Source organism: Quercus lobata, chromosome 3, assembly GCF_001633185.2.
Source record: "Quercus lobata isolate SW786 chromosome 3, ValleyOak3.0 Primary Assembly, whole genome shotgun sequence".
Classification (NCBI taxonomy): Eukaryota; Viridiplantae; Streptophyta; class Magnoliopsida; order Fagales; family Fagaceae; genus Quercus; species Quercus lobata.
In genome coordinates this window covers 39,657,545-39,683,802 of record NC_044906.1, presented here as the reverse complement: position 1 = coordinate 39,683,802, position 26,258 = coordinate 39,657,545, and the positions used below count along the sequence as shown (strand labels likewise).

Below are 26,258 nucleotides of genomic sequence, written 5' to 3'. Positions count from 1 at the left end.
TACCAAAATCATACTAAAATATTAATGGGCTGTATAAACTATAGAGAACGTACTGTGTGTAGTGTTCAAAAAGGAAGTAGAATGTAAAGGGCAAAAAAGGCCAAATCCCATCTTTGGCAGAAATATTTGATCTCAAAATAATTAAGAATCTATCACTTATTTTCACCTACCTGTATTTCCAAAATTTAAACATTACTATCACAACATTACCAAACGGGCCCTAGTTCAAAATTGGCAGTACAAATTCACTTGGATGATAGCACGTAGGAGGAGAAAATAAAAAGCTTTGCATCAGAAAGAAACTCAGTATTCATGACTCATGAGAGCAAATTTAGTGATACTCAATTCTGCATCAGATTACGTAGGACATTGGTTTCTTCTCCTTCATAAATTAATAATTCACCAGAAAAAAAGAAAAAAAGAAAAAAGAAAAAAAAAAAAGACAACCACTTATACAAGTGGATTAATTAAAATTTAATTCAGCTATTATAATGCAGATCAAGTCATCAATTTCATCTAGGAGAAGGCCTTTAGGCTAGATTATATATATTACATGTGCGCTTATTAAAATACAAAGCTCTGACAAGCAACAGGCAACTGCAACTGCTACAACAAATGAAATACAACCATTTTTTAAAAAAAAAAAAATGTAGGCTTTCAAGAACTCTGGCGAAACGAAAGCCTACTTGGTGAATCAATTCTAACTATAATCTCATCCTCAGCTCCGGATTCATCACTGGGGTCATCCACAACACGACTCTCTCTTGGGTAATTAATTTGAAGCAGGGTTGGCGTAATATTTCCTGTGGTCTTTCTCACTTCAAGGTTCTTCCTCATAGTAGCAGATCCTTCTGATTGGACAGAAACAAGGTGCTGGCCGTGATATGAAGTAACTGTTGGAGATGACTGAATATGTGATGGATTCATGAGACTACTTCTTGGAAGACTTCGAGTACGCCCTCGGATATCCACCTTGCAAAAATTAAACAATGGAGTAAGTCAGAGGAGCAGGTTAGACACAAATGATTAAAATAACATTTCCAAAAAACTAAAAAGCATAATCAAAAGACAAACCCAGGAATAACTTTCAAATGCCGCTGCCCAGAAGAGGGCACAAAAGGAAAATTAAATGTGCATTGATAATCAGGTAACTCAATTCATTTTTTCAGTTTCTTTTTTTTTTTAAAAGGCAACTGTATAATATATTTAATAACCTTTGATCAAATATATAACCTGAGAGAGAAAGAGAGAGAGAGAGAGTCATGAAGGGCTGTATATAATTTATTCTAAGCCAAAAAAGTTCTTTTTTTTTTTTTTACCAAGTTTGCTTCCATGAACCTTCCAAACTCTAAAGACCATGGATGAACTGAACATACCATGCTGCCAAAGATGCTTAGCTGCATTGCCTTCGCAGACAAGCTGTTAGCTTGTCTGTCAATCCCATCAGGGTTCTGCTTATGTCGCATTCGCTTGTTCAAGTTTTCTGGCCAACTCATCAGTCCAAGCTCTCTACTAAGGGTTCTATGAGAATGATCAGCTGAATGGGGTACCGAGGATGATCTTTGTTGGAGAGCATTGTCAGCTTCCAATGCAGACATGTCAAAAATGATTACTCTTGCTCTTGTTTCAACTTGATATGAGGATCCTTGATGAGAAAAACTGACTCCTGCGGTGCTCATTATCATCAATAACAGAAAAGTTTATAATTCTTTTGGTCACAGAAGGATCAATAAAAAGACTAGCAGTTTTGGAATTCCTCAGTATAACATGCCTCACATTTCTAGAACTTTTAGCCAACTTGCTTAGAAATAGAACTATGTTCAGAAAATTAGTTCAATGAAAAGCATATATGTTATCAAATGTTCTGATCACTATCACAAGCTCACATACTTACAACACAGGATAAAGGCCTACGTCAGTTTAAGCTTAAACCTTTCACAATCTTAGTATAAAGATTTCTTTGGGGGCCATAAATGAGCTGAAACGACCAAAGCCTAAAGGACTAACTAAGAATAAGAGGTGAAATAAGCGTACTAAGGTAAAATTGCTGTTCTTCAGAGGTTGACAAACATTTATCTAACATGTTTGAGTATTCTGATGCCCATATTAAAAGTTTTATCTTTAATTTCCAAGCCTACACTTCAGCTGCAAACAAGAGAACAATAAAAAAACAACTGGATAGGAGATGATCCCTTCTTTTCATACCTGATGTTTCCAGATTTTGGAAGCTTAGACTCCCATGCGCAGGCAACAGAGCTGCAGGTGATGTAATCAGTTCTTCAACACCTTGGGTTTTGATAAATCCTTCTAATAAAAGGCCAATGGAATGGTGAGGAATGTCTATAGTTTCTCCCCTAAGGTATAGCTTCATTATTGATCTTTCTGCAACAAGAGCCCTTAAATCTTGCATTTCCATTTTCTCAAATATCCGGGGAAGCAAGACTTTGACAAGTACAATAGCACTTTCCTGCAAAGCAAGATAAATTGAATCAGAGACCAATACTAATACCTTAACGATGCTAGTATATATTCTATCCTCTACATTATTATTATTATTATTTTTGGATAAGTAATAAAGATGTATATTCAAGAACACTACCTCATGCAGAAAGTCACAAGACAGAAAAATTATAGAAAAAGATAAAAAAGAAAGAAAAGATAGTAATTACAAAGGAGAGAGCTAAGGAACATAGGGAGAGAATCAATAGAGGTGAGCCTCTAAGCCCTAGACCAGTCAAAAAGGGAGTCACTGAAAGAAGCCAATAGCTAGTCGTCGGACCTTTCCATGTCCTCAAACATCCTCCAATTTCACTCCCTCCAAAAACACCACATTAAGCACAACGGAGCTAAATTCCAAATGCCAGACGAATGCTTTCCAAGCCAATTCCACCAACCAAAGAGAGTATCCGCAACCGATCTTGGAAAAACCTATGAAACCCCAAAAGATCTAAAAACCAAACTCCACAACCGGTAAGCCTTACCACAATGAAGTAGCAAATGATCCACCGTCTCTCCATTACAACGAAACATAATACACCAGTCAACAAAATCCATCCCTCTACCCCTTAAATTGTCACACCTATAAGGATCTTATCCATACAACAATCCACACAAAGAAAGTCTTATCCCATACAGCAGTCCACACAAAGAAAGAAACACGCCAAGGAGCCTTAACCTTCCAAACACCTTTCCAAGGAAAGATAATGGGCAAGGGACCACTTAACTTATTATAAAACGATCGGATATCAAAATCTCCATTCTTCGTCTACTTCCATCGCATATGATCTCCATTCTCAGTTGGAGGTAAGTTAGAACCCAAACTACAGAGAAATTCATCCACACCACCCATTTCCCAATCATTTGGTCTTCGAATGAAACGAACATCCCAGCTTCTCCGTTCCTCCATCCCCAACCGTTCAAGAGAAGTGGCCACTGATGCCTCTTTATTGGAGGCAATCCCATACACAGCTAGAAAGGGCAATTGAAGTGGAGAATCCCCACACCATTGATGTGTCCAAAGCTTCACTCTATCCCCCACCCCTACCTCAAACTGAATATTTTTACTAAAAGCCTCCCAACCCATTTGGATGCTTCTCCACAAACCACACCCATGTACCCCCCTATCTAGCTTGGAGGTCCACCCCCCCCATTCTTCCCCAAACTTTAGAGCTATAACCATTCTCCAAAGCCTTGTCTCCTCAACCCCAGACCGCCATAACTATTTCCCTAGTAAAACTTTATTAAAAGTAGTTAATTTCCTTACTCCTAACCCACCATTTTCCAGAGGTGCACACACCTTATCCCATCCCACTAAATGTGTCTTGAAATCCCCCCACAAGAATCCTTTTGCAACCTCTCAATTTTATTGGCCACATGCATAGGGATAGTAAAAAGAGATAAAAGTAAGTAGGAAAACTAGATAATGTACTCTTAAGCAACGTCAATCTTCTACATTTTGACAAATACATCTTCTTCCACCCAGCAAACTTACGCTCAATTTTCTCCAAGATAGGATTCCAAATAGTAGGGAACTTGTGGGACGCCCCCAATGGCATACCAAGATAGGTCATAGGCAAAGACCCAATCCGTCAACCCAAAATCTCTGCCAAGACATGGACATTAGGAACCTCCCCAATGGGAACCATCTCACTCTTCAAAGCATTAACCTTTAATCCTATCACAGCCTAGAAACAAAGAAGCATCCGAACATGTAGAATTTGCTCCTCATCTACATCACAAAACGGAATCGTATCATCCACAAACAAAAGATGCAAGACACATACCCCTCCACCCCGTCCACCATCAGCCTTGAAACCTCAAAGTACACCAGCACCTTCAACTCTTTTCATCATCTTACTGAAAACCTCCATCATAACCAGAAACAACATAGGAGATAGCGGGTCCCCTTATCTCAATCCCCTCGAACTGCCAAAAAAGTCAACTTGAGACCCATTAACCAAGACAAAGAACTGGGCTGTAAATATACATGTACAGATCCACTTACACCACCTCACCCTAAATCCCATTCTCTTTATCAAATCTAGAAGAGCCTTCCAACTCACATGATCATAAGCTTTCTCAATGTCTAGCTTACAAATAACCCCCGGAATCTTACTCTTCACCCTACTATCAACACACTCATTAGCAATAAGAACTGAATCAAGTATCTGTCTACCACCCACAAAACTGTTCTGAGACTCAGATATCAGCTAATCCAAAACCTCTTTCAAGCGATTTGCCAAAACCTTAGTCAAGATCTTGTATACACTCCCCACCAAGCTAATAGGTCTGAAATCTCGGATATTGGGAGCACCATTCTTCTTAGGGATTAAGGCTATGAAAGTTGCATTAAAAGATTTTTCAAACTTACGGTGTTGATAAAACTCTTCAAACACAGCTAAAACATCTCTTTCCACAACTCCCTAACAATGGTGATAGAAGGCCATAGAGAACCATCAGGACCTAGAGCTTTATCTCCTTCCAACTCTTTGATAACTCAAAGAATCTCCTTCTTTTCAAACCTCCGTTCAAGCCAGTCCCTCTCCAGCCCCTCAATCTAATCAAACTCCACACCTTCCACAAAAGGCCTCCACTCCTCTGTCTCCTTGTACAAGTTTTTATAAAATTTTACTACTTGGTCCGCCATCTCTAATTCGTCCTCATGAATAACCCCATTCACCTCCAACACACTAATATGATTATACCTTCTCCAAGAATTAGCCACCTTGTGGAAGAATTTGGTATTGTTGTCTCCTTCCTTAATGCAAAGCATCCTCGATTTCTATCTCCACGAAACTTCTTCCAAAGAAAGAAGCTTCTTTATTTGAGATCTCATCACGGCCCTCTCACCTATCTCCACTTCAGAAAGGCCATTACCCTTCTTTAGGATCCAATAATTTCAAGGCCTCCAACAATTCTTTCTTCTCACAACCTACATTTCCAAACTCACTACAGTTCCACTGAATTATGTCTTCTTTTAGAGCCTTCAGCTTCTTGGCAAGCACAAAACTGGGAGTACCTGAGAAGGAACATCGATTCCACCAAGAATGAACCCTATCTATGAACCCATCTGACTTTAACCACATGTTCTCAAACCTAAAAGGACTCTTCCCCCTCAATATCCTAGGAAAAATTGCAAACTAACACCAATCAATTTCGTTAGTTAGCAATGTTTCCAAACTATTTAAGAAACTAATATCTCGAGTCTCTTAAACTCGATTTCACTATAGCAAATCAAGTCTCTAAGACTCGATTTCCATTTAAAATTTGCGTGATTCCTACACTGACCTCTCCTCTTTCATGATGTTCTTCCTTTTTTTTTTCTTTCTCAAGACCCAAATCAAAAATTTAGAAAACACCCAAAACCCCAAAGGATCGGATTTTTGCAAATCTGGTTGAGAGAGAGTGAGAATCCGAAGTGGAGAAGTTCAATCCAAGGCAATTTCCCTCGCCTGGAGCCTTTGCCGCCACCTGAAGCGTTTGCCGTTGGGTTCAATCTGAACCACTGCTTCACCGCCTGGGTTCAATCCAAATCGTTGCTTCTTTGGTTTGCTGGGTTTTGCATCACTACTTCTCTGCTGGGTTTTGCATCTTGTGTTGTCTCTGCCTTCTTTGCGTTGTTTCTTTTCGCAACATGAGGAACGAAGAAATCGTGTCTCTTAGGCTCGAATTCTAAAGAATCGAGTCTCTTATGCTCGAGTTTTAAGAGCAAAATCGAGTTTCTTAGACACGATATGTTAGTTTCCTAAATAGTTTGAAAACGTTGTTAACTAACAAAATTGTTTGGAGATTGATATTAGTTTGCAAGGTAAACTAATATGGGGAAGTGGTCTGAAATAGGACAAGGTAAAACCCGCTGGATCACATCAAGATAGTGGTCCTCCCAATCATGAGAAACCAGAGCCCTGTCTATCCTGGACATTGAAGGCTGATCTGAACCACTAGACCAAGTATAACTCCCTCCTTCCAACAGCAAATCTAACAAATTAAGCTCCTCAATAAATTCAGAAAAATTCTCCATAACTAAGTTAAGGCGCGATCCCCCCAACCGTTCACTTGGGAAGCAAACGATATTGAAGTCCCCTATGTAACACTATGGAACTCCTAAAGTTGCTGAATTCCAATCAGCTCATCCCACATCTGCCCCCTCAAGTTATTATTATTCAGGCCATAAACCCCAGAGCATGCCCAAATAAAACCGTCCCCACACCCTGCCACCGAACCGATACGGAAAAGTAACCCACCATTACCTCCAACTTTTCTAAAGCCCTACTATCCCACATCATCAAAACCCCACCAACTATCTGATCCGCATCCAAAGCCACCCAATCTACATAAAGACAACTCCACAAGCTGCAAACCAGCTGTCTATCCATGCCAGCAAGCTTAGTTTCTTGAAGGTAAACTACATCACAATTCCACTCTCATAGTAAATTTCTAACTACCAAACGTTTCCCCAAATCATTCAATCCTCGAACATTCCATGACACCATTTTCAACTTCATAAAAACTGTTAACTCCCTACTCCAATCTCAGTATTGTAGTCAAAGAAGACTATCTACCATCATAATTAACTAAAGAAATCAAATTCCTCAACTCCCTCTTCCCTTTATCCTTGGAAACAGCTTTTCGGTGGGCTGCATCTTTCCTGTGCAGCAGATTGGCAGCCTCAATCTCCCTCTCAAGCCTTTGTAAAAGCATAATACGCATCTTCTCATGTCGACCCAAAGAAAGCCCCATCATTTTACTAAAACCAAGGATTCTATGATTCACCCAATTAGAAATATTCAGTGGATTTTCAAACCCCATCACCTCAATATTACCATGCAACTCCGCCGACACAACCAACCCCATAGGATTGATAGTCATCAGAGGGGAGAAGCTATCCACATCACCCAAGTCCAAGTCTGCACTAACTGCTTCCATCGCAATCAATACTCCCGCCTCAGAATAACCATGATTTGCCAGCATCGATAAGTACTTAACCTGATGGGAAGTATCTATCCCCTGAACATCACTTGTACAATCAACCCGACCACCTTTGTCTCCATCCTAAACACCCAAACCCACAATCTCAGCTCTCGATAGACTCGGAACAGAATTGGGCAACAGAAGACCAATTGATGCCCTGACGCCCTCTGTTTCTGCCTTACCTAGTGTGATCAAAGGCTCATCGGCATGAGACCCATCAGAAACAGGACACTCAACCTCCACCAATGACTTCACAAGGCGACCCATCGTTTCAGTTTGAGGAACAGACTTCTCATAACCACCATCAAGGTTCATCTTTGTTAGCATGGAGTGGATTAAAACTGTATCGATCTTGTCCAGTGTCTTTGATGAGTCCTAGGCGCTAAACCCATTTGAAACAGCACACTAAGCCACCACCGAGGACTTCGCTAGAAGACCCATCGTCTGGGTTTGACCAGCCACGATCTCACAAACATCAACACTTGTCGCCATCGTCGATGATTGATTTCGCACTGTATCGGCCTGAATCAATGGCGCCAGTGACTTCTCAGCGTGAAATCCACCAACAGCTGTGACATCGACCTCCCTCATAAGCTCAGCATGTTGACCCATCGCTTCATTCAGACCAACAAAAGCTTCATAAAGTGCATTGGAAATCACCGCCATCGCCAACACATGGGCTTTTGGCGTTGGTGGTCTCAGGTCAGCCAACGAGGAGCTCTCGCCCACTTCCATCCTAATTGGGCCTATGACCTCTAAGTTAGGGAAATTTGGAAGGCCCACCTATTGGTCACAGTTTTGGTATAAGCCCACCACAACCTTTTTTTGAGCCCGTGTCATTAGAGTTCTCAAAACCCACCACGTGCTCCCTTTGACCCCTTGTGACCCATTTAAAACTCCTTAATCCACCTTTATTGTGATTCCATGCAGCACACCTCTTTCCTTCCCCATTCACCTCCATGATCAAGCCTTCCCCTGTCCAATAAGAATTCCTCAATTCACGTTCTTTCCCATAAACAGGTTCAATCGAATTTGAACTAAATTTCAACGTGAATCTCTTTTTATTTCCCACCGGATTTTTCTCTCCCAAATTGAAGTCCACATAAATGCATCGAGAACCCACATCTCCTCCTCCTAAAGCCGTCGGACTTGGTTTGCTCGCCAGCATTTCACTCAACACCAACGGTTCTACTATTGAGTTCTGCTTCACCCCCCCTATTCTCCCCTAATTGTAATTTCCCCTTATCATGAATGCTTAACAGATGTGGCTGATTTCTGCCCCTGGCTTGCACTTGATGCCCACGCACTGTATCCGCAAAAGTCTTAAACGGTTAAGTCCCTAAATTATTCTTATGAGGCTAAGCAACAAATTTCGAGTAACTAGAGCCACCATTCACATAGTGGTCAGGTTCCAACATCTTCCTTAATTCTAACCCAAAAACCCTCCATCCATTCTTTGCTCTGCCCTCTGGAATAATAACAAACCTTCTAGACCCGCCAACTTTGAATTCAGTCAATAGTAAGAACAAGCCAAAAGAGTTGGAACTCCGTTGCAGGGTATACGCTATATCACCCTCCCTGAACGTATAAAAATGCTTGGCACTAATCCCAACGACGACCTATTCTATTCCCTTCATCAGCCATTGTGCCGCATGCTTACCCATGAAGACCGATTTCATGAAGTATTTCCCCCATTCAAAAATCCTTAAAGAAAAATACCATCCCCCTTCCTCTTTCACCAGTTGGATAAATTTGGATTCAATAAAAAAAAAAAAACCCTACAAGAACCACCCATAATAGATAGATCAAAAGAAGACAACCGCTAATTATCTAGCTAATTTGAGGCAGCCAGGCCTCTCTCAAAATGTAACAAAACTGATATCTTCAGACCACTCTTTCCCATCTAATCCAACCAACCCTTAACTTCATTTAACCAAGTAACCAACAGAAAATATACCCAAAGGACTAGTAAAAGTTTATCCTCTACATTATCATCTTATCTTTTTTATGCTTCTCAGACACTATAAATATACAGACACATCTGTCTTTACCAAATAGCAAGATCTCAATAATAAATATCATATAGCTAACAGAAACATAATCTGTTCCACCCTTGAGCAACAAAGAGCTTTGTAGCTACATTGATCTTAAATTTTCAATTTTCCAGAAGTTGATTACACATTGATGAAGCTATTCATGCTATGGCATCGTTAATGGTAATGACATTTACAGTATAGCCATACCTGCCACAGAAAGTCTTCTACAGAGGAATCTGAGCTGAGAACTGAAAGTATTTTCTCACTTTCAATGAAAAAACAGAGGACCACAGAATCTGTGATCATGTCACAAATGTTAGGCTTTCCACTTAGCACTTCATATAGGCCCAAAGTACTCCCATGTGTAAAAGTTGGATGCAGCGCATGCTTGTTTTTTATGCTCTTACTCGTCCACTGCCAAATAACACTTCTCATTTGTGTCATGTTCCACTGGCAAAATAAAAAAAAAGTAATATATCTTGGACTCATAATCTGAGGGTAGCTTTTTACTTACCTTGACCACCCCATTGGAAATGAGCCAAATACCATTTGGCTTGGAGCCTTCCTTGTAAAGTGTCACACCACGCAGCTTCATTGTTTCCCTGGTAGACCCTTCAAGTGGCGCATGGATCAAAGAAGGAATGGCCCCAAATAAAGGATGGAAACTGATCAAATCACTTATTTTGGGGATCTTAACTAAAGGAGGGTTCCTTAAAAGCTTTTTCAAGTCAGTCTGCACAGAATGGAAGCAAAATTTCTTGTAAGAATAATAAAGATAAAAAATTTGTGATGTGTAATCTAAAGACAGAAGAAGTGTAAACAACAAAACATCACTGAAAGATACCTGGACAGCATCATGAAGATGTAGCATCTCTTTTTCTTCCAACAAGCCAATCTTCTCAAGATTTTGGACATAATCAATTAAATGGTTCAACACTGAATATGTTACTTGTCTTGTCTTCACAACCCGTAAAACCTGAAAATTGCCCCAAATAAATAGTAATAAAATATTATTCCCAAAATTACACTATATATCAGTGAAACTCCAGTTAGGATCTACCACAACTGGTCATCATAATTCATAACACATCCAGTGGGGAGTTTTATGTTACAAACCTGCGGAAAAGTTACACGAACCCCTTCCAAAAACATTTTTGCTTCTTCTCCTTCTACCTCACTTTCATTGACAACAGTAGAAGCAATATCACTGTCACCTAAATAGCATGTGTGTGTAAGTAAGAAATCATTTTTCAGCATAAACGGGGCTACCCAGTAACAAATATCAAGAGCATAAATCCAAATCAGTGGCCCTAGCAGTTCAGAACTATGACCTGTGTTAGAACTTGTCACCGCTCTATATCCCATTTAAAAGGTTAAAAACCACGTGTTGTGTCCCACTTATTAAGGGGGGAGTTTGGGCCCATGAGAGAGAACATTAGAATAATGATTAAGCAACTAAATTCAGCATTCCTAATAACTGAATCTTTTTGGACAAGTGGCAGTTTATCAACCTGAAAACGTGCAAATTTCCTTTCTAAAATTTTACTTTCAGTTCTTATAAAACAAGACCAGAATTCACTCAGAGGAATGGCAGAACAAAGATTCTTTGTGCCAACACCATATATGGTTTAGGTAAAACAGCTGTTGAGCTTGCATTTACAGAGAAAATTATATAACATTACATACTTGAGAAAGAAGATTTACTTGTGGTATTAGTATTGCTAGTGTTAGAAGTAGTAGGTTTATATGTGTAGGCCTATTATTGGAATATTCATGTGTGAGCAGTGTTAGAAGTATGTGGTTAAATGGTTAAACCATATCTCAATAGTTTAAGTTTTTTGGACAATTGGTAATTTAACATGGTATCATAGCAAGAGGTCCTGAGTTCAATCCCTATCTCCTCCACTCTACCTCCCATTTCAAATCCACATACTGGATCTCACCTATTAAAAGGGAGTTCAAACCCACGTGTGAGGAGGAATGTTAGAAGTATGTAGTTAAATAATTAAATTTACCATATCCCAATAGCTTATACTTATGGAACAATCGGTAATTTAACAAGTAGCACGGTTTGTCAAGTAACGAAGTCCCACATTAGATGCTAATAAGAAGAATGAGTGGTTAATATAACATATAGGGACACCACTTAACCCAAAAGGTTTTAGCCCAATGGGTATGAGCTCAATTATTTTATATTAACCACTCATTCTTCTCATTAATATCCAATGTGGAACTTTACTACCTGACCAACCACTCTACTCACTTGTGAATATTCCAACAAATCTCCCCCTTCATGTGTAAGCCTTCTAACCAAGTCACTTGTGGCACTTCGGTTAGTCTCCCCCTTGAATAGAAGCCTTTTTCTTGTTCTTGACAATCTAAGTGGCATGCATCACTAGCACCAATAGTGTTCCCTTTACTTAACCATGCTTAGGGCGGACATAGGAATCTTCCTTGCACAACTACAGGAGTCGCCAATACGCAATCATCTTGACTCACCACTAGTAAAACCCTTACTCAACCATGAGTGGAGACATGAGAGTCTTCCTTATTCTAATCAGTGAGACCCACTAACGAACATTTGCCTATTAGATTTTATGATAATATATGGAGAAAGAGAATATAGAGAGAAGAGAGAGACGTTAAGTTTATGTGGTTTGGCCTAACGGCCTACGTCCACAAAGAGAAAACCTTAATTGCTACGTCTTCATTGTACTCTTAATTCACAGTTACAATGAACCCTAAGTAGGGTTTATATAGGGAGAGAGAGCTAGGGTTAGGCATACATGGGCCTACAAATATAAACCCAATACCTCTAACAATTAGAAGCCATCAATCCTAGAGCTTAAGCATTAGAAAGTGACAAAACAATTTACATGTAGTATTGGCATGTTTGTTAGCTTCACATAATTTTTTTTCACTTTCTAACAGCTTAATCTCTAGAACTAATGACATGCCAATACTAACAATATTTACTAGCTAAATTTTAAGCATATATGTGGAAATAACATGCAAGAGACCATCAGTCCCAAAAGCTTAAGCTATTTGGATGGAAGCCAACAATCTATATCAATCTCATAAACATACCAACATTGACAAGTATATTATAATATTGAAGAGATTTTCATTGCACAGATTATTGAAAATTTGACACCATAAATTACTTAAATTAGGGCTTGGAAAATAAATTTGAAGTACTAAATTCAGTAATTATATATATTGTCTTAATATCATATCATACATTCTAATATTATCATTAAGCAACATCTTTGTAACTTAAAAGGAAAGAAAAATGTAGTGGTGGTGGTGTTGTTTGCCACCTTGCTAAAACCATCAAAGGTTTTCTACCTTCTTGTCAATCTTACAATCAAGTTTATATAGTATTTTTCATTACTTATATAGCAAGGGAGAAAAGGAAAAGAGAAAAGAAATGCCACAAGATCAATAATGACGCATTAACTAGAAAAGCATAATTGACAAAGAACAAGGAAATTTTTGTTACCTATAAAGTCATGCAGTTGCCGTCGTGCGATTCTATGGGCACGAAGAAATGCAGCACAAATGTAACATTGGAATTCCAACCTTTCCACAGTGAAATACATAACCAACTTTTGCGGGATAATTCTCGTTTGAAGCAACTTGTAATAGCTTGGGAAATGAACATTAGCCTTTAAACCTTTCCAATCACATAAAGGCTCATCTGAAACCAAGTCAAGTGCTTCATCCACTGACTGCATCAATATATTTGCAGTATTTTGTGTAATCCTACCTTCATCAAGCATTCCCCAGTACGCAGCTTGGACACCTGATATGAGAAATGCTTCTTAAATTAGCAAAGGAGGTAACCTTCAAACAGAGCAAGCATTGGATTCCATAATAACAGCAGCAGGGTGATCAGGGCTGGCACCATAAAATTTGAGGCTTATGATGACAACTTTAAGTGAGGCCTTTTAATATGTAAATCGAAAATTAATTTTAAATTATTTTTTATTTGAAATCCCTTCCTCCCACTTTTTGAGAAATTAAATTACTAATTAGTATTTTTTTTATTATTAATAGTAACAAAATTTATCAGGATATCATTCTTGAGATCCACTTAATTTTTTGTTTCTATTTTTTTCTATTCTTCTCTTGTTTTCCCTTTTTTTTCTTCCAAGTTTTTCATATCCATATTTTTAAGTAATATGACTAGAATAATAACAGCACAACTAGTTGCAAAGGCACACTTAACCAAGTACTCAACTGCTTGCTTGAAATTAAAACTGAAATGAATTCTCAAATCAATGCATAAAGCAAGCAAAATTCACATATTGTATTGAAAGCCCTGCGAGAGAGAGAGAGAGAGAGGCGTGGATCATGATTTCTAGAATAATATCCCATCTTACATTAACCTACAGAGCCTACCAAGATCATCATCAATTAATATGCAAAACCCTAAAAGTATGGGTACTGCTTGCAGATACTAGTAACAGCACCTGAACAGAACATCTGTTTCTTTGTCTTCTTGTGTTACTCTAAACCCTTCATAATCCAAACACATTGTAGTGTTATGTGTTCCCTAAAAACAGTTTTCTAACCCAATATTTGAATACTTTTTTCACATTATTTGGAAAACAAAAACATGAATCCCCTTACTAAACAAGCCCTAGCCTTCTCAGCCATAAAACTATAAGAGCATTCACATCAGTGGGTGTATAATAGAAAAAATTGTCAAATTCACACATTTTTCTTCAAAAACTCCCCACATCAGCTCTTCTAAAACACTGCAGATTTACATTTTTGCCACAGTAACCGTGTAAATATACATGGTTACTGTAGCTTTGCATCCTAATATTTTATTAATTTCTCATTCTTTCATCTCTCTCTCTTCCTCTTTCTCCGTTTCACTGTGTCTCACAGATAAACACAGCCATCACCAACCAGACAGCACCACCACCACAAGTCACAAACCATTATAAAATTGTTCATCCTATCACAAAACCCGATTGACCCATCAACCGGAAAACCCAAATCAAAGCCATTAACCCAAACCCAAAATCAAATCCAATCAACATCACAAAAAACCGTACAATAGAGATCCAAAATCAAACCCATCACAGACCACCCACAACCGCAAAGAAGAAAACAACAACAAAAACCCAAATCAAACCCAATGGAGATCCAAAATAAAATCCATCACCATAACCCAGCACTGTGGTCTTCAACCCAGCAAAGAAGAAGAAGAAGAAGAAAAACGTTACCCAGAACTGCAACGCAGAAGAAGAAGAAGAAGAAGAAGAAGAAGAAGAAGAAGAGAAGTGGTGGAAAGCTGAGAGAAATCTGAGGGAGAAGCTTTTTTTTTTTTTTTTTAAGAACTGAGAGAGAGAGAGAGAGAGAGAGAGAGAGAGTGTTTTGATGTTGGTAGGACCGTAGGAGATATAATAAAAGAAGAATAAAAAATATTATTAAAAGAAATTAGAGTGTATAATAGATAATTTGATGTGGGAGTTTTTGCAAAGTGGTTATATAAAATAGAAAAAGTAGGTTTTTATGCTAAAATAGATGGAAAATTTTAGACGGACTGATGTGAATGCTCTAATCTCTTATCTCTAGAACATTTAGCCACCATTATTGATTGTAGACAATGCTAATCTCTAAATTAAAGGGCCATTCTACATAAAATTACTTTGGTGTCCTCAAGTCACAGGAGAAAGAGCCTCCAATTACTCAATGCCATAAATCTTGTGTAGTCTTCAATTGCTTACTTTGCCTTTCACCTCTCAACAGAGCCATTAGCCCATCACCAATGTAGTTCAGTAATCAGTACAAACACTCTGAATAATCAGTCTGAAAAAAAATTATTAAATGCTATTGCCTTCTGAGGAATAGATGTGCCATATGAATATTGTCTATTGTCTGCCTACATGCAATGAAATGGTCCAGTTTGAAAAGCGACAAACACCAAATCCATACCCATTGGGGTATCCAGCTAGACCAAGGAGCCTATACACAGCAATTTTTGTTGCAACACCTTAAATAATAAAAGATCTAATACATTGACAACCTAGAAAGATCTATGACCATCTTCCTGCAACATGGTACAACTACAAGACATTAGGCCTAACTCCTAACAAAAATGAAATCTCATTCATAAACAATAGCAAGGTCCATTTGTATGTAGGTCAAAACATATGCTAAGATTTTATAAAAATAAGGAAAGTTTATAGTTCGTGTCAAAGAAAATATGCTAGATGGTTGACGATCATTGCATAAACAATAAACAATTAGTAGGACAAAAAGGAAACATAAAAATAAATATGCCATTGGCCACTTTGTACATCTTTGAAATTCATAGGATCTAGATTGTTATCAGTTTCAGATTCACTTACATAATTAATAAGCCTCAAAGGCACAAGTTTAGGAATAATAAATATGCAATTATGAGCTGTAATGCTCATTGCTTTAAAATAAAAATACACATGTCAATAATTCATTAGTGTGCATGCACAAATTTATATTGGTTGTGTATTTTTCTTGATATTTTTTGTACACTTTGACTTTATTTTTTGGAAAGTGTATAAAAATATAATTTAATTAAATTCACCTTAACTTGTACCTATTAACAAAAGTCCTAACATGATAAGAAATTTACCATTCAGAAGGCGTATGCGTATATCTTCCAAATTCATCACATCCAAATTATTATTATCTTCAGGTGTATTATGAGGGTGCACACGTTCCCCTTCCAAATTATTTAAGCACGTGATATATCTTTTCACAGTAGGCCAGTCAACAGGTCCAAGTTCCTCATCCTCTCCAAGATCACCAAAAGCCTCTAATGCTTTGTTCAACATTTCATGCTTTGTGTAGTCCAGTACGCGCCTCTGTTATAAGATAGACAAATATAAACATCAAACACAGAAGGGGAGAAAAGGAAGAAGAAAAAAAAAAACAATTCCCACAACCAACAATGCTGTTTATGCAAGTACAAATTATAATAACGTGCTTTGTTCAAAACATACAGAATAGTGTCCTAGTTAATAACATTTATCAAAAAGTCTACCATGTAAGAATAAGCCCCTGTATAAATATGAATAATATTCTCATTTTGAATTTCTAGTGGTTCTAATAAATTCCACTTGACAGTTTAGACGCACTAGATCAACTAGTGTCGCAAAAAGTCATTTGGAACTTTCTTGCCCTAAGAAGACTGATCTAATAAAAACTCTCCCTCTTTCATATATTCTTAGTCTCAACGTAAGACTCTTTTCTTCCAAGGTGAATTCAAATACGTTTGCCTCAGTACAGAAGAACCTCGACTCTTCCATGTTGAATAGGACGTAATTGACTTTAACAAAGGCAATTTGATGGACCCGGAACACTACTGCCCCTCCACCAGGAGGACTGCCAAAGTTCACTGTTGGTCCAGTGAAGGAGGTATGGTGAAGTTATTGGTAATTCCCAAAACAGAGAACACTTTTTATCTCTGGCATCATCAACTCTTAATGAGCATGGCCTTCTCACAACACTCAAAAAGAAAAAAAGAAAAAAAAAAAGATATGGTTGTGCTATTATATTGTATTTCTTTTGCTGCCACCTCAACAGTTGCTCACATAATAGTTTTTCCATGGTTAATGGTCTGCTGCATACTCCATATTATAGATATTCTCAATGCCATTACTCATATTTAGAGGTAGAGGAATTCCATCATAACCTTATATGAAAAAACTGAAGCTAATCAGCAATTAAAGTAATGTAATACTAAATTATATGGTCTAGCTATCAAAAATAATAATAAAAATCTACTCTGAAATTATTCGAATCCCCACCTTTGCAGTTGATAGCTTATCCATATTCAAAAGATGTAAAACGAACTGTGTTGTTGAACCATTCACAATAAGCGTCAAGAATACAATTCCACCAGTGAAGAAAACAAACTGTGGAGGTGAAAAAGATTGTGTAAATATATCAATGAATAAAGGAAATTAATTTCTGGTTTCTTAAGCCCCCTTCGGCTTCCAAGAAAAATGACATGGTTTTATTTGCAAATCTCTCAAACCAAAGATATAATCAAGATGCTTCAGAAATGTACCAGAGTTCCGTTTTTGGGACTGATTGCGGGCAAGGTGTCACTAGATTGCTGAAAAAACCACGTAGTAGATCAATCAGAAGCAACATATTGTATAAGGCATAAAAAAATGGATAAAGTGGACACTGAAATTTTTTAAATCAACACAGAGTGACCAGAAATTACAAATCTAATTTGCTTTTTCTAAACAAAATAAATTGCCTGGCATGGATGCTTGTTAGAAATGACCGTTGGCTGTTGGAATTTTCTTATGTTAATGACTCACAGTGGTAAGGGTGTGCCAAGCAGAGTTTTAAGCATAGTTATGTTAAGTGTAAGCTGACTCATTTTCTAAGAATATAATAAAGTACAAAATCATAGAACTTTCACAGGGCAAAAGACATGCCTTTTGGCTTCAATATGACTTTCTAAAGAAGTTTGGCTTTTGGCATTTTCACAAACCACAATCAAAAACAGGTCCAAACCTTTTGTAACTTGATTGAAAACTTTACACCTTAAACATATCCCAAAATAGAAGGAAAGAAATTTAACTTAAGGAAACTTCATATACTTCTTGATGCACTTTAGACACCTTAAACATCAAGATATCAAGGTACATCTTCCTGTGGTTGATTTCCACTTCAATAAATTCAAACAACTCACATGATCTGTAAATCACTTTTTCTATACGTTTGACAGAGAGAAACGATATTGAACTGTGTTGTATCCAATCTCTTCACAGTTCACACACCTCCCGACAGCATTCAAATGGCTAGAAATCAAGTATCCAACCTAAGTGTTTCACTCATGACTAGATATAAAGATCAAGGCAAAATAAAAGAGAAGCAGAAAGAGAAGGAAAGGACTGCAAAAATTAATCAAAGTAAATAATCTTATGGCTCTGATAGCATATAGAAGGAAAAAAGAAGAAAAATAGAATTTTACAAAGGAGCTAGAAAATATTATCAGCCCTTCAAGAGAGGTTGATTTGTTGAGCTTAGGTACCAGGCATGCTTGAACTTGTATTGTATATTTCTGGTTTCTTGGTAATAAACTAACTTAAGTTGAGGGATGCATAAGGAAATATTTATTGTAAGAACAAGACTTAGGTACAATACTTACGTGTTGTTCCTTAAGTTCCCCTTTTAAGATTTTGTCATGTGGATTTTTTCTCATGAGATGGAGGTGTATTTTTTAGTTAAGTAGCCAAATTGATGAATCTTAAGAGAGGAACCTAAGAAACAGCACCTAAGGCTATGTTGCACGGACACGGACACGGACATGGACACGACACGGACACGAACACGGAGATACGGCAACTTTTGAAAAATAAGGACACGATACGGCGGGGACACGGCGGTTAAATAATTAATTATATTTTATATTTCGGCATATTGTTGCATGCTGTTTCAGGCTTACCACTATTTTATATATATATATATATATATATATATTATTGATAAAAAAAATTCATATAATAAATATTGAAGGTTTTAAAGTTATAAGTATATAATTTTTTTCACCAATCACAATCTATCACATCATAATTGTAACAAAAAATTGTAAAAAATTTTATAATTCTATACTTTTTTCTAATTTTAGTGACTATGGAATCAAAAAGGTTGAAAGTTTCTTTTTTTATTATGAGTCACTTGAGGTTCACAAAAACAAAACAAAGCAAAAAAAAAAATGTTAATTAAATTCAAACGGACAAAACAAAAGAGCCTGGAAGGAATGAGTATCACGTGGGGCTCACAAACACCAGTACACCACAAAACAAAGAAAATATCTAAAGCCTAAAGACTCTAAAGTCTGAACTCTAAACACAAGTGGATGACAGCCAAGACACACAAATAAAGAAGAAGAGGTCGTCAGGTAGACCGAAACCAAAAGAAGAAGAAGAGGAAGAAGAAGAGACCGAAATTAAGAAGAAGAAGAGGAGGAAGAAAAGCACGAAACCCAGAAGGAGGTAAAATTTTGATTTTTTTTTTTTTTTTTCCAGTCAAAATCTTGTATCGGACAAAATTTTCATTTCAGCCGAAATAGCCGGAATGACCCGAAATATGCGGAAATTTTCTTTTTTTCTTCACTACTGGCGTGTCAGACGCGTCAGAGCCGAGTTGGCACCGCGTCGGCGCGTGTAGGAGAAACGAAAAAAAAAAAAAAAAGAGGACACTCGCCGGACACTGGAATCTGGCGAGTCGTCCCCGTTCCAGTGTCCGACACGACGCCAAAAATGGCGTGTCCGTGCAACCTAGACCTAAGGTACTGTATCTAAGTTTTGTACTTATTTTAAATTAAACTTATTTAATTTTGGAGTCGATTGTAATTTTTGTTCAACTATATTCTATTTTAGACCCTAGTTATTAAATAAGTTTATTAGTATTTTTATTTAAAAGTTAAGGTTATTTTTAAAGTAAGTCAATTAAGGTTTCCTATAAAAGTTAGAATTAGAGTTTAGCACTCTTACATAAGCAAAGTATTGTGCTCTATGCAAGGGAAATTATTTTTATGACTAAAGTTTCTCCTAAAATTGATTCCATAGTCTGGTGCTGAATCCAGAAAATCCTAGATTCCTAGGTGCAAGCTCCTAGAGGTTTTTCTCATGCTTGGTGGACTCTTTTTTCGTGTTCGTTAATTTTCAAATTGCATTGTTTTGGTTTTGGTTTGTTCTGCATCAAATTTGGTATCAAAGCATAAATTGGTCTTTTGAAGCTTCAACATGCATCAAGCCCAAAAAAAAAAAAACAAAAAAAAATTACCTTTAAAGGGAGTCAACTTCCCACCAAAGGCCACTTCGGTTTGGCCAAGAAAACGAAATTTTAGTACCAGTGTACTGTTTTGAGATTACCGATACATATATATATATAATGCAACTCTAAATTACGTAAAAGATAGACCTTCTTCTAAACTTATGGACAAAGTAACCATACTCTTAAAGATTAGGACACCACTAGGGTTAACAATGTTGTGGGTACAGCCCACATTTTATTAGAGCCCAAGTAGACAGTGTGTGGGACACACCCCTAGATAGCCACAAGACAAGAATTCTATTTCAAATAGAATTAGAATCCGTGTGAGCAAGCCTCTGGAAGAAAAGAGAGAGACTGTAGAGTGCAAATAAATAGCGCCGCCTGGAGTGAAAAAGAGGGAGTACGGAGCAAAGAAAACAATGAGATTTTCTTTAGCCGTGAAACATACACAAGGGAAGATAAAATTGAGGTTTTTTCTACCGATAAGTTTTTTGGGTGCTACAACCGAGGAGAGTTGTTGTATTCGTGTGAGTGAAGATCTCAAGTGAGTTCACATAAATTCCTAGATTTGGAGCCAACTCCTAGAGGTTTTTTTTCATGCTTGGTGCTGACTCCTAGGTTCTATATTTATTTTTCTTATTCATTTTTCCTATTCGATAATTTGTCATGTTGCATCATTTGGTGTGTCATCTTACAAAATTAAAGACATACTCTCACAAAAAAAGAGAGGGGAAAAGGGCAATAAAGAAAAAAGAAAAGGAGGTAGTTCCCATGTCAGTTTCCTACTTTCAATAACTTCTAACATAACCAAAGCACAACGTAATTCTATATTTTCAGTTCAACAAAACCCACCTTCCTTCTTTCAAAAGAAAATCAAGTAGAATAACCAATTTATGTTAGACAATCATTATTTCGAGAATTTTGCAAAACATTTACAATGAAAACCCATACACAAATAAGCATATTGATACCAAAATATAATTAGAAAATACGAAATCAAGAAATTTCCAAACGTTTGAGGATGTAATAATAAGAACCTCAATTACCACAGTTTTGAAGTTATAAAATACAAATCGATAATTCAAAAACTTGCCTTAACTGAAAGGGAAAGTGCCAATGCAACAGCCCCTCGCAAGCCTGACCATATGAGAATAGTAGCTTCTTTCCAATCCAAACCATAACCAAAATACTTTAGAAAGGGATACAAAACTCCAACAACGATGAACCGGGAAACTTGCACATAAACATAGAGGAGAATAAGATATGCCCACGAATATCCTGGGGAGAAAAGAATAAGTGATAAGAGTTATGAATTTACCCATAACCAAAAGTAAGAGACCTTCATACAATAATGGTTATAGATTTCACACACCAAAATCCTCTCTGAAAGGCGCAACAAATATTCTTTATAAAACTGTTACAGTTTCTGTCACTATTCACTGGGGATTTCATTGCTTTTCTAAAATCCTATTTTGATAGGAGTTTTTTTATAAAAAATAAAATAAAATAAATAAATAGGTGGGAGGGGAGTGAGAATAAAACAAAAGAGAATTTCTGGTATCCAGAAAGGTAGTAGAAAATCAACCGGAAAAAGTTAATTTCTAGAACAGTCAACATAAGAATAAAGAACCTAAGTACATAAACAATAAACTAGCGAATAGGCAAACAACTATATAGGATAAAGAAGGAACATAAGTTGGAGAATTGATTCTCATACGCTTTTATATTTTCAATAGAGAGATTATATCTTGTAGATTCTCTTTTTTTTTTTCCTTTTTTTTTGTCAATCAATCTTTCTTTTTATCCCTTTTTATACTTCTTAATTACCAAACGATTGGGACACTAATAACAATATCTTTTTTTTCTCGAGTGTATGTCCATTATTGTATGGATTATAGATCACAGAAGCAGGAAACTACTTGAAAACTCAAATAATGTGTAACACATGTTTCCATAAAAGAAGAGACAGAAAATATTATATACATATACATAAATATATATATATATATATATTATTTTTAGCCAAACAAACATCAGTAAGTCAACAAAAGAGAGGAAAAAGGGGGCCATATCAAATAAAATTTTGACAAAACTGGCATCTCTATTTCAGTGAGCACCTTGTTCACATTGTATATTTGCAAAAAGCTAATGGCATCCTCGGAAACCTCCAAAGGGTAACAGAAATACAGTTTCATTTATAATTTACATTCGAAAACTGAAAAATAAAAAATAATAATAATAATAATAACAATAATAATAAACAATAAAAAATAAAAAATAGTTAAACATACAAAAAGAAACTATATAAGTATATTTAATAACAGAAACAACTTTTACAAAATATCAAAGGACTTGCTGAGATTTAAGTCACATATATGAAGAAATAACCATCAGGCAGATGTTAAAGCTAAATGAATTTTTATGGTCAAACCATAGAGACTATTTGTAGTTAAATAATTTGCCTCTTAAGATTGAGCTCATATTTCACCCACCCAAACACTAATTTCATCACTCCTTCGCCCCCAGCCCCCCCCCCCCCCCCCCCCCTCTTCAACTTACACCCTCATTCCACCCAAGTTACCAATGTTTCCATTGTTTGCACCCAACCAATCTCATTTTTTGCTTCTCACTGTATATAACAGTATATAGAGAGTTCATATTATAGCATAAATAAGAATAGATGAGGGCTACCATTTTCAAAAATATTGTCACCACTGAGAATGCCTTCAGCTATAACAACACCGCTGCACAAACAGTAGAAAAGCACAATTAATGCAAGCAACAAATTTTATAAGAGACAAGATTCTAACTGGAGTCTAAGAACCAACTTCTTGATATCTTTACAACGGCATTACATAGAAATTGTCTACAAGTTAGGCTTATATCACATATAAGCTCCAGCTTGAAGGGAAGAGTTAGAAAAATAATATTGTATTCCTCTGCTAGTATGTAATGTACTCTTGTGATGTGTGGGTTGTTCCAAGAGCAGTATTTTTTAGGTAAATTCCTATTATAAGGTTCTTTCTGATGAATCTAACCACTCCTTTCCATGGAAAGTATTTAGAGGGAAATAGCTCTGATGCAAAACAACCTAGGCTTCCCACCTAGATTAGTCCTACCGTTGACCTTAGGCTTTCCCACCTAAGGTGTTTGGATTCACCACCAAACAAATGCAGTGCAATTTTTGCAAATAATCTAAATAATAATATTCATAGTCTAAATACAAAGGAAATCCTCTTGAGCTTTATATACAGCTTCCAGGAATCACAATGATAAAGATAAACTCTCCTACTACAAATCCTAAACAATCTCAGATGCTAATCCGATAAGACTAAATAATTTCAAATACTAATCTGATACTTAATCAAATGCTAAAGATAAACAACTAATCCTAACCAATCTCAGATACTAATCTAAACTAAACAAATAACTAAGTTACAATCTAAAATTATCCACAGAAAATCTAAAATGAAATATTGAAATAATTTTTGGTTATGCTCCTGCATCAGGCTCCCTCAAACGTAGCTTTCTGCCCAACGATGAATTATCTTTGGAAGAGAAATATCAGTATTGTAGAGTGGATTTGCATGTGCAAGAGAAGTGAGGAATCCATAAATCACCTTCTCCTTCATTGTGACTATCCTTATAATCCATTGCCCTTGGCACTTTGTTTGTTTGGACTCCTTTAGGTCATGCCTAAGAGGGTTATAGATGTTCTAGCTTGGGAGCAATTCCATTATGCATTATGTGGCCTATTTGGAAAGAACGCAATCCAATGTATGATGCGGGAGACGCAAGAAGATTATTATTTAGTATTATTTATGTTTGCAAGTCAATTGTATTTTTATGTTTTAGGTCCTAGTAGTTTATTAGGCTATTATTATTTTAATTTGGAAGTAAGGTTATTTTTGTAATAAGGCAATTAGGGTTTCCTAGCCAATTAGAACTAGGGTTTAACAATCCTTTATAAGCAACCTGTTGTACTCTTTGAGGAGATAGTTGATATTTTGATGAATAAAAAAAATGGCCGTTTGGTCTTTCTTTAGTCTGGTGCTGACTCCAGGTCTATCCTAGGTGCTGACTCCTAGTGGTTTTCTCGCTTGGTACTAATTCCAAGCCAGGTCTAAGTGCTAACTCCTAGGTCATATCCCTTTATTTTATTGTTGTTTCAATTTTATTCTGGTTATCCTGCATCAATTTTGGTATCAGAGCAAACACGAATCTGTCGAAGCATCACCACAAAAAAGAGTCAGAAAATATCACCCCAAAAAAAAAAAAAAATCCCTCACCATCGTGTTTTTCTCCACCAGAGAGTTGTCTATGTCATTTTTCTACTTGGTGCAAGAAAGTTGTCATACAGTTGTATTTCCCATTAAATAAAAAAAATATAAAAATAAAAAAATAAAAAATAAAACCAGATTTTGAAGCCAACCAAAAACCTCAATTCCAGAACCCACAATCAAGTCTCCAAATCCCTTGCAACCACAAAGAGAGGAGAGATAAGAAGCCCTACCAACCCGAATTGACGTTGATCCACCTCCATCGATTCCTGCTTGCCACCATGACTAACGCTATACACACTCACAGGCCCTAGTTGCAGCAACCCACCATGAGCACCTTCCATCCCTACCTTGCACCGCCATGACCTTCACTTGCTCACTGCCGTTCTGCCGCAAGTACCCCATCGACCCGGTCTCCAAGGTAACCCAATACAGCCCCCTCTATGTTATCCACTTTCTTTAGCCCAAAAAAAAAAAATTCTAACCAACCCATTTTAGAAACAAACCCTTGCCCAACCCATTTGTTAACAAGCCCAAAGCCCACATTTTACAACACCAGTTTTCTTTATTAAAAAAAAAATACAAGACCCAACCCACGAAATCCAACCTGTCAACCATTTGAGAGAATAGTCTTAGAAGCCTATTCCAACGATCTGTCCAGAGAACATCACAGCAACCCAGGTTCTTGTTCCAACTTCCAACTATTTGTTGCAGCACTATTTTAGAGAATCATGGTAATATCAGAAGCACCTTATTTCGATGGTTGTAAAACTAATCCACGGGATTTTGTCAACTAGATGAATGGGATGGAGCAATTCTTTGAGCAAGCAAATTTTGTAAATAACAAAAAGGTTAGGTATGCAAAGTTGAAGTTAAGTGGTGGAACACAAATGTTTTGGAAGAATCTTGAATATTTCCACTATCTAAATTATGAACCTACCATTAGTGTGTGGGAAGATATGAAAGAAAAGCTTTGTGATAAGTATTTATCACCATACTTTCAAGCTAAGTATCTATCACAATCTTAGTGTGGTACTTTTTCAAGTTAAAACAAATAGGATGAATTCTCATCCCATTTCATGTCTTCAGCACACTTTTGAACAATCTATCAAGGAATTATCTACCAAGGAATTAAAGGAATTATCTGTAAAGCTCATGAAAGATGTTCAAGACAAGATTGCTCAGATGAACCAAATGAAGACTCAAACCGATTAAATTGGGAAACCAAGGATAATTGATCACAATGAACTTATTGCTGCCCCCATAGAAAACATTGATGATGATATCTTGGTCGTGGAGAATCCTCAAGCAACACCAAAGCCTAATGTTGACACAGATGTACATGCCTCGACAAGTGTTACTTTAACATGCGTGCAAGGAGCTTCATCAATTCCATTTATAGCACTCCTGTAAGGGGAATCGAGAAGGATAAGAGATGTTGGCTGCCTTGTAAGAGTAAGGGGTTCACAGTTAGTGCATACTACCATTTTCTTGTTGGCCATAGTGAGCAATTTTTCCCTTGGAAAAGCATTTGGAAGCAGAAGATCCCCTCTAGAGTGGCTTTTTTTGTCTGAACTGCAGCCTTGGGGAAATGTCTGACAATTGACAATTTAAGGAAAAGAAAGGTTTGCATTTTGGATTGGTGTTATATGTGCAAGTGTAACAATGAAAG

General features: G+C 36.9%; 1 protein-coding gene across 3 annotated transcripts in view; it reads right to left on the bottom strand.

Annotated features, from left to right (window-relative positions):
• Positions 1–463: 463 nt before the first annotated feature.
• Positions 464–26,258, bottom strand: part of LOC115981700 (sodium/hydrogen exchanger 8) — a 45,781-nt gene continuing 19,986 nt past the window's right edge. For all 3 annotated transcript variants that reach the window (XM_031104020.1, XM_031104017.1, XM_031104019.1), the window contains 13 exons: positions 22,998–23,050; positions 21,400–21,584; positions 17,578–17,625; positions 17,315–17,422; positions 16,138–16,369; positions 13,009–13,311; positions 10,623–10,720; positions 10,351–10,482; positions 10,021–10,239; positions 9,714–9,920; positions 2,206–2,467; positions 1,377–1,666; positions 464–972 (listed from right to left, as the gene is read on the bottom strand). In XM_031104020.1, coding sequence (XP_030959880.1) covers positions 658–972; positions 1,377–1,666; positions 2,206–2,467; positions 9,714–9,920; positions 10,021–10,239; positions 10,351–10,482; positions 10,623–10,720; positions 13,009–13,311; positions 16,138–16,369; positions 17,315–17,422; positions 17,578–17,625; positions 21,400–21,584; positions 22,998–23,050 — 2,452 coding nt within the window. In that variant the 3' untranslated portion in view covers positions 464–657. The remainder of the gene's footprint in view (positions 973–1,376; positions 1,667–2,205; positions 2,468–9,713; positions 9,921–10,020; positions 10,240–10,350; positions 10,483–10,622; positions 10,721–13,008; positions 13,312–16,137; positions 16,370–17,314; positions 17,423–17,577; positions 17,626–21,399; positions 21,585–22,997; positions 23,051–26,258) is intronic.